This window comes from Entamoeba histolytica, genomic scaffold (genome assembly GCF_000208925.1).
Source record: "Entamoeba histolytica HM-1:IMSS scf_1104750519215 genomic scaffold, whole genome shotgun sequence".
NCBI classification, from domain to species: domain Eukaryota; phylum Evosea; order Mastigamoebida; family Endamoebidae; genus Entamoeba; species Entamoeba histolytica.
The window spans coordinates 1-15,670 of NW_001914965.1; the positions used below are offsets into that span (position 1 = coordinate 1).

General features: G+C 24.1%; 5 protein-coding genes across 5 annotated transcripts, besides 3 other annotated features; 2 read left to right on the forward strand and 3 right to left on the reverse strand.

Moving 5' to 3' along the window:
* Positions 1–212: 212 nt before the first annotated feature.
* On the reverse strand, positions 213–1,314 carry EHI_194830 (uncharacterized protein; the record flags this gene model as incomplete). The annotated part of the gene is made up of 2 exons (XM_001913753.1): positions 213–230; positions 310–1,314. The coding sequence occupies 2 exons, from the start codon at positions 1,312–1,314 to the stop codon at positions 213–215; spliced, it is 1,023 nt and encodes a 340-aa protein (XP_001913788.1).
* Positions 1,315–1,479: 165 nt separating this feature from the next.
* On the forward strand, positions 1,480–1,833 carry EHI_194840 (uncharacterized protein; the record flags this gene model as incomplete). Its single annotated transcript, XM_648761.2, has 1 exon — positions 1,480–1,833. The coding sequence occupies one exon, from the start codon at positions 1,480–1,482 to the stop codon at positions 1,831–1,833; it is 354 nt and encodes a 117-aa protein (XP_653853.2).
* Positions 1,834–1,867: 34 nt separating this feature from the next.
* Positions 1,868–3,472, reverse strand: EHI_194850 (uncharacterized protein; the record flags this gene model as incomplete). Its single annotated transcript, XM_648762.1, has 1 exon — positions 1,868–3,472. The coding sequence occupies one exon, from the start codon at positions 3,470–3,472 to the stop codon at positions 1,868–1,870; it is 1,605 nt and encodes a 534-aa protein (XP_653854.1).
* A 1,577-nt stretch (positions 3,473–5,049) lies between these two features.
* On the reverse strand, positions 5,050–8,316 carry EHI_194860 (damaged DNA binding protein, putative; the record flags this gene model as incomplete). The annotated part of the gene is made up of 1 exon (XM_648763.2): positions 5,050–8,316. The coding sequence occupies one exon, from the start codon at positions 8,314–8,316 to the stop codon at positions 5,050–5,052; it is 3,267 nt and encodes a 1,088-aa protein (XP_653855.2).
* Positions 8,317–9,787: 1,471 nt separating this feature from the next.
* Positions 9,788–10,407: a repeat region.
* Positions 10,408–10,536: 129 nt separating this feature from the next.
* Positions 10,537–12,363, forward strand: EHI_194870 (uncharacterized protein; the record flags this gene model as incomplete). Its single annotated transcript, XM_643242.1, has 1 exon — positions 10,537–12,363. One exon carries the CDS (start codon positions 10,537–10,539, stop codon positions 12,361–12,363), a length of 1,827 nt encoding a protein of 608 aa, XP_648334.1.
* Positions 12,364–12,809: 446 nt separating this feature from the next.
* Positions 12,810–13,827: a repeat region.
* Positions 13,773–14,403: a repeat region.
* Positions 14,404–15,670: the final 1,267 nt, after the last annotated feature.

Consider the following 15,670-nt stretch of genomic DNA (forward strand, 5'->3'; position numbering starts at 1 on the left):
TATATACATTACAAAATTAATGAAATCATTAACATATGAATAATATTTTGAATGTAGAAGAGTATTAATTGGATAATTATCTAAAAAAAATAAAGTAAATTCATTTTTTGATGGGGGAATAATATCATCAGAAAGAATACAATTCATTATAGCATGATATCTTTGAATAAAAGTTAAATCATTTTCATTATTATCTTTACTTATAAGATCTTTTAGAAATTTAATACCATCTTTCTTATTTGTGAATTTAATTTCATTAATTTCATTAATGCTTTCTTCTCTCCAATACCAATTCTTTATTATATCAACACCATTTTTATTCTTTTCTTGAATCAATTCATTTCCAAATAAATATAATTTTTCTCTTCTTTCTCCATGTAATGCAATTTCTTTACAGCAATTTAAACTCCATTTATCTTTATTTTGATAAGCATATTCTAAAATTAAATCATTAATTCCACTTTTATCAAGATAATAACAGGTACTTGGTAATAAATTTATTATATAAATAATTCTTCTTACTTCTTCAAATTCAATTGAATCTTTTAATAATGAAAGTCCATTATTATCAATAAAGAATATTAAAAAATGATAATCTAAAAAACATCGTTGAAAAATATAACAAAACCGTCCAATCATTTCTTTGTGTTGTTTCATTAATTCAATCACTGTAATAAATCCATCAAAAGCCCTAAATCTAGCTAATTCATAAGAAGTATTTAAACTTATTTCTACTTGTTTAATGATAGATTCATCAAATGAATGATGTTTAACACAAGAAAATAAGTCTTTATATATTTTATTATTTCTTAATGATTCATGTTCATATACTTCTTTCATATCAAAACAAGTAAGTATCTCTGGAAATGATTGTTTTAATAAATATCTTTTTTTCCATGCTTGAAGAAGAATAGAAATAGAATAATACTTATTTTCAAATACTGGTGCTATTACTTTATCAAAACAAACGTCTTTTAATTCTCCTTTTAATTTAGAATTACCTTTCTCATTATTTCCTTCTTCTATAGTTTTATATAATGGATTGTGTGATAATAATTTACTAATATTTTTCTTTGAAATATTTTTTCCTATTAATTGAATAGGACTTATGCCAATTTTAATGGCTAATTCAATATCATTTTCTGCTAACCATTTAATAAGCTCCTCTTCTATTTCTTTATTTATTAACTCATCTTTTAAATTTTCAAGTGTCATTGAATTAAGGTAATATTCCTTAATACTCTCTCCAATCTCTTTAACACTTTCTTTCTCTGTGCTTTTGATTAATTTATTCAAACTATTTACTTGATTCATATTTTTTCAATTCACTTAAATTCAATTTTCTCTTTAAAAGTTCTTTTTTCTTAAATATATATTTGTTTTATATATCATTATTTAATTAAAATTTTATTGTTAAATCAATCTTTAGTTAATATCACTTTATAAAGAAAAAGAAACGAAATGGAAGAGAAAGAAGAAATGAAAGAGCGAGTGAAGAAATTTTTACAGAATAGTGAAGTACAAAAGTTGTCATATGATACAAAACTACAATTTTTAATTGGAAAAGGGTTGAAAGAAGAAGAAGTTCAAGAGATGATGAGTAAAGAGGTAGTTGTTTATTCAGGATGGAAATATTTGATGTGGATGATTGGGATTGGAGGAGGAATTATAGGTGTTGTAATAGTCATTGAAAAGTATATCATTCCATGGTGGAAAAGAAGAAAATGGGAAAGAACAAGTGAAGAAAAGATAGTCATCAAATTAGCACAAGAAATAACAACCACATCTCCATCAGATAATGAAGAAAAACATAAAACACAAAAAGAAGAATAAGAAAATTAATTAAAATTTCATTTCATCATTTTGTTTATTGTTTTTCATTATTACTTGTTTTATTTGTTATTTCATCTTGTTCTTTTATTTCTTTATTCTCTTCATCACTTCTTATAGTTGTAGAATTAACTTGTTCATTAACTTGGGTTTGGTTAACTTGAGTAACGTTTATTTCTTTTGGAATAATTTGTGGATGACAAATTAATAATTGGTCATCAACACGAGTTAACTTATAATCGACGTCAGTGAAGAAAGAGAACATATTGAGGATAGTAAATTTGTTAAAAACAAAATATTCCTCATCATCCATGCTCCAAACTTCATAATTCTTAAGAGGATATTTATTTCCTTTTCTGAAGTAGTGATTTGGGATAGCCATTATTTCTCCACCTTCTATTGGGAAAACAATGTCATTTTTCTTTTTGAATTCTTGAAGATAAATAAGATTATTATCACTAACATTAAGTTCATTTAGAGAATAATTAACTTGATAAACTTTAGTTTTATGTTTTTTTCCATGTTCTTTACCTTCAATAAGATATTTCTTAGGATTTTTAAAATCTAATTTTACTTGATTTTGATCATTAATTCTCATTAAATACATGCTACTTACTTCTTGATTTGGTTCTTCAGAACGAAGAATTGTTCTGTTAATAATGAAGTCTTGATCAAGATCTTCTATTGGGAATATTTCTATTCCACTTTGTAAAGGAAGAACAATATAACTTCCTTCATAAGTTTTCTTTTCATATCCTTTAGGAATTTCCATTTTATTAATATTTTCTTCAGTAAATATTAATACTTTCTTTTCTGGAGAGAAAACTTCAGTAATATTTCCTGTTTTTACTGGGAGAACAACAAAATTTAAATATGAAGTATCAATCTTAAATTGCATAGTTTTTGGGTATTTTTTCAATGAAGGTGATTTAATAGCAATAATACATTGTTGTGGATGAAGATGATCAATAACTTGGATAGAAAGAGGTCTGTTTGTACTGAATTCATCAGCAACAATTAATGGACCAGACATATTAACTTTTTTATGACCTTCAGTAAAAATAATAGTAAAACCAGATATATTCATTTTATCACTTTTGATATGAGAATGAGCTCCAATATGAATAGATGATTGATATTCTTTAGAACAATTTAATTCCATAGATTTTGAATTAATAGTTACTTTATTTCCAATATAAAAATCATTTAAAGAATTAAAAGAACTTTGATCAACTTGAAGAGTACAAGCTTCTTTACATTTTGGAATTGTTAGATTTGTATCTCCTTCAAAAGCGTCAATAACATTAATTTTAGCATTTTTAATAACCATAGCAATATCACCTTTAATATCCATTTTACCAATAGTCGTTTCATTTGAATCAAAAATAAAATATGAATTAGAAGCTAAAATTTGTCTAATGTTAGACTGTGTTATATTCAATGGAAACATCTTTTTTGGAGATTGTGGACATTCACTTATCAAATTTGTAAAACTTTCAGTTAAATCTAATGATGTTCTTAAACAATCAGCAATCTCTACTGTTACTCCATTTATTGGATATAAATTCTCTTCTTCTTTTTTACAATTACCATTAACACACTGTTCAGCAAATACTGTTAAAAGAAATAGGAAATATAACATTTCTTCTCTTTTTTATAAATTGTGTTATTTTTCAGTTTTTGTATTTTATAGTTCCTAGTAATTATGAAACATAGAATATTTAGAAGAAATTAGAACTGTGTTATTGTATTTTTTTAAACAATCAACTTACTCATTCATTATCTATGAATATAGAAATCTATCATCAAATATCAGACGTATCGTTTTGGTTGTATTTAAACCATACATATATTTTGTAAGTTTCTTAGTTACTGTAATTGTTTCATGTTATTCGTCAGTGTTAGTATTGAATTCTTTTGTTGATTCTTTATAGACAAATAATTCCTCTATTAAAACTAATGGCTTTTAGTTATGGATCAGATTATGGTTTATTTTCTTTTTGAAGAAGAAGAAATTTTGAATGTCTCAATGAATAAATTTATTTTTCATTGGATAAAAAATTTATTATATCAAATATAATATTTGTAAAATCAAATTGTTATATACAAATAATTTTAGAAAAAGTTATTCAACTGAGCAACCTTCTTAACTTCCATAAATTTGTTGTATAATAGAAGTTATAAACTTTACAAGATTATTTAAAAAATGTAGGTACTTTGTAACAATAACAATGACTGAATATAATAAGAGGCAATGATACTACTGAACGAATAAATTTATAGTAAAGAGAAGTTAGTAGGAATATTTCAGAATATAATAAAAAAAAGAATCAAATAATTAAATGATTAAAATATGAAAAGTACAATACACCGAAGAAAATATTAAAAGGAAGAATATATAATAAAATAATGAGATGAATAATGAATGAAGTATAATTAAATTTATGGTAGTTTAATAACATTATTGAATGAAATGAAAGTTTAAATAATAAGAAAGAATAAAGAAATTGAATATATATATAATTACATAATATTAAACTAAAGTCTCATCTGTATTGACAAAGAATAATATTAATTAATGTATGAATAATTGTTATCAAACAATAAATGATCGATAAACTAGAAAAATTTAACTCTTTATTCAAATATTGATGAATCGTATATGGTAATATTTTCATTGCTATTTTATTTATTCAGTATTTCCTTTAGTCAATTGATTATTTCATAATTATAACCTTATTTTTTAATTATTAAAACACTTATTTGAAGAATTTAATGTCTTTTATTTCTTACAACAACCTTACTATCCTAATTTCTTAAAATTCATATATAACAACAAAATTTGTTAATGAAACTGTTTGATCAGACATACCTTATTAAATTCTGTTACCTTTAATAATTAATTCTCGCTTTGGTCCTTTAGTTTTACAATCTTTTTTCTTTTTTATTTAACCAATTTATTCACTGTTAGTAAGTACTTTTTATATATATCTTTTTGTAAAATTATATGGTAATGTATATTTCAATGATTTATTATATTTAATTTTCTTCAACCTTAAGGTAAGAAATAAATCGCATAAACAATATTTTAATGCAATTAAAACAATAGAATTTGATAATTAACAAATTTATTAGACATTTAATAATTCGTTACTTTCTTCATATATCCAATATAATTAAAAAAAAGTATATAAAACAGAATATAATTTAACTAAATTATTAATGGAATAAACTAATCATATTTTCTATGATACCACTTATTTGTTCTTCATTAACTCCACTTAGATGTGCAATTTCACATTGTTTTTCTTTAGACATTTCCAAATAACTTTCAACGATACTTCCATCAATAATATTACTTGAAGGCATTCGTTTCCAATCATCAATAACTTTTTTCCAGTCATCAGGTGTTGTACATTCAACAATGCCTTTCATTTGGAGTAAAATTTGGTTTTGAACTTTAATCAATACATCATATATTTCATTTGGAATTTCACATATTCCACCAATATATCCAGTAACTCCTCCAAATAATATACATTTCTTCTGAACTGTTTCATATGTTGAATGAGTTGGTGCGATTGATCCTTTACACATGACATTAATACATTCTCCAACATGAATATGTGCACAATTATTAAGTCTAAATCGTTCTGATTCATTGCCAGTAGAATTTGTATTGAATATTAATATATTAGAATTACTATCAGAACTAAGATAACAATCTTCATCAACAAATTCAATTGCAGTTGTATATGATGCATAGAAATCTCTACTAACTTCAGTTAAACAATTTTTATTATTTCCATTATTATCAAATGAATAAACACTAATACTTTTCATAAGATCTCCAACAAGTATTTTATTTCCCAGAGTTTTAACATATAATCCAATTAACTTTACATTACAACTTCCTTTCTCTTGTAATTTAACTTCAAACTCTCCATTTGTTATAACTCTTTGATATTCAAATACAACTAATTTCTTTTCTATAGACATAGCTAAATACTTTTTGAGTAGAGTTTTCATTGAATAAACAGCTCCATTAACATCTTTCTCAAATATAATTTCAAGCCTTCCATCTTTTATTTGAACAATAAGAATTCTTCCACTACTTGGTTCTACTTCATTTGGTTTTGCAAAAGCTGTTCCAATAACAAACATTTCATTTTCATCAATTACAATTTGTTCAATAGATAAAGCATGTTCATTTTCTTTTAGTTCATGACTATCTTCAATCTCCATTTTTCTAAAATCAATTAATTTAACAGAATGTGTTTCAACTCTTTTTTCTTTTAATTCTTTAATTTCACTACTCAATAATAATGCCTTATTTTCTTGTTTTGAAACAACTATTCGACTAACAAATACTCCAATAGATAAACTTTTTGTATGAATTGATTGAATTTCATCAATATTACCAATAATGATATTTTCTTTTGTTGCAACAACTAAACTATTCATGCACTCTTTCATTTTAAATGGAACAATTGAAACTATTTCACTACAATTAACTGATAATGTTTTTATTTTTCCTTTACAAATAGAAACTAATGTTGGACGATCACATAAACACATAATATATTTCATTCCATTAATTTCTAATGTTTTTAATTCAATACCTGATAATCCAATATCAAGTACTTTATAATTCTTTGGTATTTCTCCTTCTATTTCCATTAATTCTTCCATTTGATATACTAATACTCTTCCATCTCCCATTCCAATCACAACATACATTCCTTCTTGATTATTAATGATTTCAATTGATTTTCCATAAATATTTCCATTAATTTCTCTGATATGGTTTTTATTTCCATTCTCCATGTTGATTATTTCCATTGTATTAGAATCCCAATAACATATTCCAATAACATCTTCTGTTCCTTCCTTTCCAATAGTAAATGCTGAAATGTCATTTTCACCAGAATAAACTTGTTTAATTTCTTTATTCTCATTTAATACATTAATTTCATTTGACTGACTGATATATAATTTTTCATCATAAATACATGAATGAGAAATAAATTTATTGAATCTAATTTGTTGAATAAATTCAAGTTGTTCTGAATCAAAAATATTAATCTCTTCTCTTGTAACCTGAACAAAACAACTTTCCTTCATTTCTCCAATTTCAATAATTCCACTACAAATTGTTTCTTCTTTTCTATTAAATCCTTTAATTTCTATTTCATTAAATCGTAGTTGATTAACTTCTTGTTGAGACTCAAATACTTTACTACCATCACCATAACTGATAATTAAATATTCTTTATGTCCCATTTCTGCTTGATACAGGTGTGTAATTCCTTTCATTTCATTTTGACAAATAATATCAATACCCACACCTGAACTTATCAATTTAAGAGTTCCTTGTTGATAAGTATTACAACACATTAACAAATTATCTTTATTAGTTATTTCATCATGTATAGCAGTCATATCTAATATTGGTCCTCTATTTTCAAATGTTTCTAATATTTCACATCCTTTCTCATTAATTTTGATTAAATGTGAATCTCCACCTTTAGATCCCCAGAATAATACTGAATTATCAAGATATAATACAGTACTTGGAATAGTTAATGCTTGATATTCTAAAGGATAATAGTATAATTCTATTTCATGATTATTATTTTCCTTTAATGTTATTAAATGCATTTTACCTTGGTTGTCTGATAATAATAATCTATGTTCATCAAGAAAACAATACGTTTCAAGATGAATTGGTCTCATTGAAACACTAGAGATTTGACTTGAATTTGGAACAAAACTTACTATTTGTGAATTTATTTTGAAATATCCCTCATTTCCCAAATAAGGAATGAATAAATCAATAGTTGATGTATCTTCTATTTGTTTGTTATAAAGACTTAATGTCTTAGAATCAATATTAAATTCATAGAATGTAATGACTTTAACGTCATTCTTTATTTCATGGTGAATTGCAATAACTTGTTTTTGATCCAACTGAAGACAATACAACCCAACAACCCTTTGTTCATCTATACGTAGATTGAATGGTGCTTCTGGTAAGTTTTCTTCTTCTCTAGGAAGAGGTACTATTTTAATTAAATGATTATATAAATGAAGTAGTAAATAACTATTCCCAATAACAACCCCACTAATTCCATAAAAAGCTGTTCTTCCTAAACGATCTTCAATATTATTTGAATACACTAAACTTAATTCTTTGTTATCATTTAATTGTGCAATGATAAGCTGTTGATTATTAGTTACAAATATCAAATAATCTTTTGAATTTTTTCCTTTTGACTGATACTTACTAACAAATGAAACACTATAAGGAAACTGTTTTGTGTAAATTAAATCAAGACCAGTTGTTGTTAATTGATATACATCAACTATAGTATTTTTTACTATAACCAGATATTGTTCATCTGGTTGATTGAGTTTGGCAACTAACGCATGAGTAATAGAAGTAGATGGTGCTACTGTTGTTAAATAGAATTTACGATCAACCATTTCTACAAATTGAAAAGTAATTATCAAGATTCAATCATCTTCTTTACAAAAAGTCACAAAAAAAGGAAGAAAATAAAATACAAAGATATAACATTATTTATTACTTTAAGTATAATTTGTTTTTTATTATCTTTACTTTAAAAACAAAACTATACAACAACTATTAATAAACAATAAAATCTCTCATCTTATCTTAAATAAACAAGACAACTACTTAAATAATAAGTTTAATAACAATTTATACCTACTTAACTAAAACAAAGTAACTTCTTTATCATTACATTTGATCTAAGCTATATTGTTAATAACTCTTTCTTATTTTACATTATTACTAACTTTAACTTTCCTTTTGTTGAGTTAAACCCACAAAACCTTCATTTCATTATTGTTAATGTATTGACACCTTTCTTAACCAATAACATAACTAAATTCTATGACTTATTTAAACACTTTGATTTATTATTTTTACACACCCTTCCTATAGTAAGTATTTCTTATGTTATAAATAACTAACACACACATTCCTCTCTGAACAAACATAACTATCATTAACGTGTTTATTTTTGTAACAACTGAGTGATAGTTGTCTTTCCTCATTTATTATCTTCTTGTCATTGATTGCTCTTTATAAACTAAATTCCTTTTGTTTAGTTTTAAGTATATTAAATTATTTCTACTTTACGGAAGAAGTTTTCCATTGAGTCTCAATGAATGTTATAGTATTAGTTATATATTCCCTAACTCTTCATATCATACTTGCAGTAGTTGTGTTTAATTGATATCCTTGAAGAAGAGTTAAAAAAATTACATAATCATTGCATCTCTAATTGATGATATTTCTTATTGTAAACATGTCCAATTATATGCTCTATATCCTTCAAGATTAAATCACTCAATTATTCTGAAAAAATGTTATTATTCCAGTGTTATAAAACTGACAGTTCTTACTATTTGTTTGTTTCGCAGAAAGAAAACCAATTTTAAGACATAAAAACTGAGAATAACCCTTTCTCAAAGGAAAAAGGAGTCTTAAATTAAATAAACGTAACAATTTAAGAAAAAATTTTATACTTATGAAACAATTTTTATCAGAAAGAAGTAATTGTAAATGCTATTTAGTTGTAGGCAGTGAGAGAGAGAAAAGAATGGTAAGGAGAAATTAAAAGTTAAACAATACCACTCATTGACATAACACATTTATTATTTCTTTGATGGTATAATTTCAATAAGATTCTTCATTAAATATCAACACTTCAACACTTAAGTAATTATGAAACTGATATGTAGTTTTAAGTAACAAGATATAGATTTTTGATATTTGATGAAATGACTAAACTTAATCTAAAAAACTATAAAAAAAAATTTTTGAAACAAGATTTAATAACAAAATTAAATATAAATTTATGTTATTTATTAATTGTTATAAATAATTTTATAATATACCAAAAAAACTTATAAATTAATTATTTATAAAGAAAAGAAATCAATTATGATTAACCTTATTTTTTAGGTTTTTCATCATGTTGAGAAGTGAGCGAATCAGTTTCTTCAACACGCTTTATTTCTATTCAAATAAAGTTTTTGCAAGCATACTCGACTTAAATGGTTCCTCAGTTAAGTTGCTGCCTGACTTTTATTTTGATTTTAATGAGTAATATAATATTTCTCATTCTTTATATTGTTGTTTTAAGGAGAGTATATCCATAACTTACTGTTATAGCTCATCTCCTTTTACCTTCGACACCCCTTAAAGAAACCCTATTCCTTGATAATATCATTATGTTTAATTTTTGTGCAACAATATCAATTAAATATGCGTCTTCTTTAATAAATGATAATTCTTAATAAATAATACCTCCTTAGTTAATAATAATTCTTAGTTAATAATAATTCTTAATAAACAATAATCCTTATGAATAATAATATTACATAATAACCACTCATAATAAATATTAATAATTATAAACAGTTAGTTTTGAACAGATATTATCTCACCAAAGGCACGTCATGACCAGACGATAACTGGGAGATTCGAAGCGTGTGAATATTTTAGGGTTTCATGTGGTGTCTCTGACGTGCCATCTTCGAATCCTAAATTAATTATTTATAAAAATAAATTATGAAAAAAGCAATAAAATACGTTGTTTTTGAAACACGTACAACCACGTTTTAACCCTACAGCCAATTCTAAAAAAAATAAAAAGGATTAAACAACATAACATGACTCTTAAACCAATTGAAGCAAGTGAAATTATTAAAGAAATCCCACAAGGATGTGAAGAGTCAGAAATGCCAGCAGCTGCAAATACTGAAATTTTTGAGACTAAAGCAGAAGAAAAATTATTAACTAAAGAAATAAAAGACATCAGAGATAAAAAACAAATTAAGTCAAAAATTAATGAAGTCACTAAACCAAAGAAAAATGAACCTCAAATTACAAAGGCTTTAGTCAAAAAAATTTACAGTCAACTTAAACTTGTTCCTCCTGAAAATGGAAAATATGTCTCAAATGAAGAGTCTGTTCTTGACAGAATGAATGACCTCAGAGAAACCATATTGGCTTCATTGATTAAATTTTCCAAAGTAGAACAAGATGAGGGTTTAAAAAAAGTTTTTGAGGATTCAAGTAAAGTAATAGAAGATAAAATTTCTCAAATTGAAATTAGTCAAGTCAAATTACTTATTAATAAGTTTAGTCAAAACCAAAATATCTCTGAAGGAGATTCTTTCACTCATTCTTTTGCTTTACAACAAGAAGACCTTGAAAAGAAAGAAGAAAATAATGAGGTTAAGAGTCAAGATAAAAAAGATCATAAAAAACATGAGAAAAAAGACCATAAAAAAGAAGAGAAAAAACCGAAATCATCAGCGGTTCATTCAAAAGAAGAAACAAAAGATAATAACACTAAGGAAAATAAATCCAAAGAAGTTAAAGCAAATATTGATGAGGAATTTGCTCGTCGTTTGACTGTACGAAAAGTAAGTACTGGTTTTAGTGAAGAAAAGAAAGAAACTAAAGATGAAAAGAAACTATGGCTTCCACCACGTAAGAGAATAAGTACTTATATAACTGAAGACCAGAAAAAGGAAAAATTAGAAGATAAAAAATCAGAGATTAATGACAACAAAACGACAAAAGAAGACATAGGTGTTGGTCTAATTAGTAATCCCAAAGATAAAAATGAACATGAGTTATTTACCAGTCGTTTGAGTCTACGAAAAGTTGCCGACAACATCGTAGAAGAAAAGAAAGTAGAAGCAACCAAAGACATTGACCCTAAGGAAAAGAAGTCTAAAGAAATTGATGGAACTACACTTGATGAATTTGCTCGTCGTTTGACTGTAAGAAAAGTGGGTAATAGTGTTAGTGAAGAAAAGAAACCAAAGCCTCCAACAAATGAGGAAACAAAAGCTGAAGAAAAAGTTAAAGAAGTCAAAAAAGTAAAAGAAGAAAAGAAAGGAGAAGCTAAGGAAGAAAAGAAAGAGAAAAAGGAAAAGAAAGAGAAAAAGGAAAAGAAAGAGAAAAAGGAAAAGAAACCAAAGTCCACATCAACTGAAGAATCAGAAACTGAACCTGTTAAAGAAAAGAAAGAAGCTAAGAAAGAGAAAAAGGAAAAGAAAGAAGAAAAAGAAAAGAAAGAAGAAAAAGAAAAGAAAGAAGAAAAAGAAAAGAAAGAAGCTAAGAAAGAGAAAAAGGAAAAGAAAAAGGAAAAGAAAGAGAAAGAAGAAAAGGAACCAAAGTCCACATCAACTGAAGAATCAGAAACTGAACCTGTTAAAGAAAAGAAAGAAGCTAAGAAAGAGAAAAAGGAAAAGAAAGAAGCTAAGAAAGAGAAAAAGGAAAAGAAAGAAGAAAAAGAAAAGAAGCCAAAACCAGCAATATCCAAAGAGGAAAATGCTGAGGTTGTTAAAGAAAAAAAGGAACACAAGAGACATGATAAAGAACATAAAAAACATGATAAAGGGTCGAAGAAAGAACACACTAAAAAGCACAAGAAACATGAGAAAAAAGTAAATGAAAAACCAGAACATAAGGAAGTGAAATAACCAAAGTTATCAATAATTCAATGATAAGAAGTGCAAGAATAACAAAAGTAATTAATTAAGTATTATTAGGGTTTGTTTCTTTATTCTTTTAGTTTAGTTTCATCTAATCTCTTTCTAAGTGTTATTATTATGATAAAATACAATACTTTCTTATATTTTTTGTTAGTACGCTTTTTACATTTTTAATATTGTCACTTTTATTTCTTTAATTCATCTAATACTTGAGATGTTTATTATTCCATGTATTTTAACATTTCTCATTTCTCCATTATCTTTTTCCATTCTTTATTTCTTTATATTCATTTATTTTATTCATTTATTTTCATTATTATTGTGATATTCAACATTATTCAAATCATTTATGAGACTTAGTTTTTACTTTTTGTTTGTTACTTATATTTTATCATTGTCTTTTCGTTTATTACTTTTATATTGTATCAAGAATATTTCAAGTTACTTATTCTCATTATACTTAAATTTAATTCATTTAATGTTATTATGACACTATCATAATTGATATATCTTTCATTCCACGAGATGATTTGTTTTATTTTCAAATTCTCTTTATTTAATATCACCTGTGTTTCATATAACGATTTCATTTATTCTAAAGTAATATCGTTATTTGAGTATATTTCATTCTTTCTTCCTTATTCTAATTTTCTTGTTAGAATCAAACATGATTTTATTTGTATTGATTCTGACTATTTCATTTTTATTAAATTTAATTCTTTCTTTTATCATTGTCATCATATATTTTAGGTACTTTATTCTTTCTAGTGCTTTAACTTTAATTCCTTCTTCATCATTTTCTTTTAATTTCATGATGAACTTTATTCTGTACAATTCCCTTGACCAAATCTTCTAGTCTATTGATTTTCTTTAGGATTTCTTTTATTTCATCAATTTTATCTCTTATTATTTTATTTTGGAGATAAAGGTGCATAACCATTGAAATATTCTTCATATCATCTTGCAGATCCTGTATTCTGCTTCCTGACCATTCCCATCTATTATTATTTCCTCTTATTAATCGGTCAGCTTCTTTTCTTTGAAAGTAGTAATTAATGTTAGTACATTTTTCTACTTTCATTTCTTTCACTTTATTGATGAGAGTGTTAAAGTATTCTTCATCAATTTCTGTAGAGTTATTCTTTAATATGATGTTTTTTATTATTGAATCACACTCTACTCTTCATTCTATTATATCATTTACTTTCACTTTAATGTACTGTTTAGTATTTTGTTTTATTTTATGTGATATTTTAATATATTTAATATATTCTTTTTCATTATTGACATTGATGTTTATTGCTTTTATTATATTTTCTATTTGTTCCCATCTTAATTTCTTATATAATTTCTTATTCAACCAATTAATTGCAAAACAATACAATACTTCAATTAAAATTCTATTTCTTTCTTTTGTTGTATTTGTTGTATTTTCATTATACTTTGTTTGTTATTTATTATTCTTGCAATTTTACATCTTCATTCATTTCTTTATTTGGATTTTGTTTTTAACTTCTTCTTCATTTGTTTTAATGTCTTTTTCTTCAATTTCTTTTGTTTTCTTTATTTTCTTCTTTGATTCTTTCATTTATCTTTTTCTTTTTGATTGAATATACTTCTTGAAGAATATCATACCATCTTTTTCTTTTACCTTCTTACTTTTTGAGTATTTCTGAATATTCTCCTTTATTCCATTCACTTTTTATTCTTTTTATTCTTTCTTGTATCTCATTTATTGTTGTTCATTTATATTTGTTATTTGTATAATCTTTATTATTATTATATTTATCTTGTTTTTTATTTGTGTCTCTTTGTGTCTTTCGTCTTCTAAACCATTTTCCTTGATATTTCATTTATTATTATTATTTCTATTATTATGTCAATTATTGTTATTGACATTCATTCTTTTTTTATTGTATGACATTGGATTTCTATGTTTTATTTGTTTTTATTTACTATACCCAAAGGTTTTAAACAACAGCAATTGCATTAAAATTTTGATGTATTTCCTGCATTGGAAAATGAACTATTAAAAATGAATATGAAATAATGAAATAAAATAATGAAGACAATGAATTGATAATGAATTAGAATAATCCAACACTGAACAAATAGAATAAAGAATAAATTGAATATATTATTAATGGTGCACTGTTATTATTATTTGTTATTTTAATTATTAAAATAATGATTATTTCTTCTATTATGTTATTTAATGTAATTTTATCATTTTATTTGTTTTTCATTCATTTAATTTCGTTTATTTATTGTGTATTTATAATAATTATTTCATTTCTTTTCTCTTTTATTTCTTATTCTTATTTTATTATCTTATTTTTGTTTATCATTTATTATCTTTATTAAATTAATTTGTTAGAATTGATGTTGATAAAACATGAAAATTCAAATAACAAAAGATGAAATAAAAATAAAACAAAATTGAATTTTCTTTTCTATATTTTTTTTTTTATTTATTAACAAAAAAATGAAAAAATACTAAAAATAAAATAAACTAATTATAGAAAATAACAATATTATAATTTTATTATTATTATATTATTAATATTATTATATATTTATTGTTATTGTAAAAATGATAAAAATAACATTTATTTAAAATAAAATGATGATAAAATTAATAATTGACTTTATGTTAATAACGTGTATTAATTATTTAAATATTCATATTTTGAACTTATAAACATCAATTTAAATTAAAATGAATATGATGTATATTAAACAAATAGAAGAATGGACAGAAAAAAGAATAAATAATATACTATTTGATTCAGACATTGATGATTGGAATAAAAATACATCAGTATTTAAACAACGAATATGGAATAAAGAACATATAATAATTATTATTGAAGATGAAGAAGGAAATAAATTTGGAGGATATGTTAATGAGAAAATTGATAAAATTTATAGTTGTATATATGATTCAAATTCATTTGTATTTTCATGGGAATCAAAAGGAAGAATGAAAGGAATGATGAAATTTGATATTAAACGACATCAAAATGCATTTTATTTATTGATTCAATCAAATAATGATTTGTTTGGATTTGGAATTGGATATGATATTCTTGTTTATAAAGAAGATAATAAAACAGAATCATTTTGTGAACAAAATTCTTTTGATTATAATGGAATATCAAATGCACTTTGTGGAAAAGAACATCAATATCGTTTTTTAAAACAAAACGAATCATAGTAATTGAAATGAAATGATTCAATCTTTATTAATTGAAAATGAACTAAACAAGAATAAAAACAAATTAATGAAGAATAT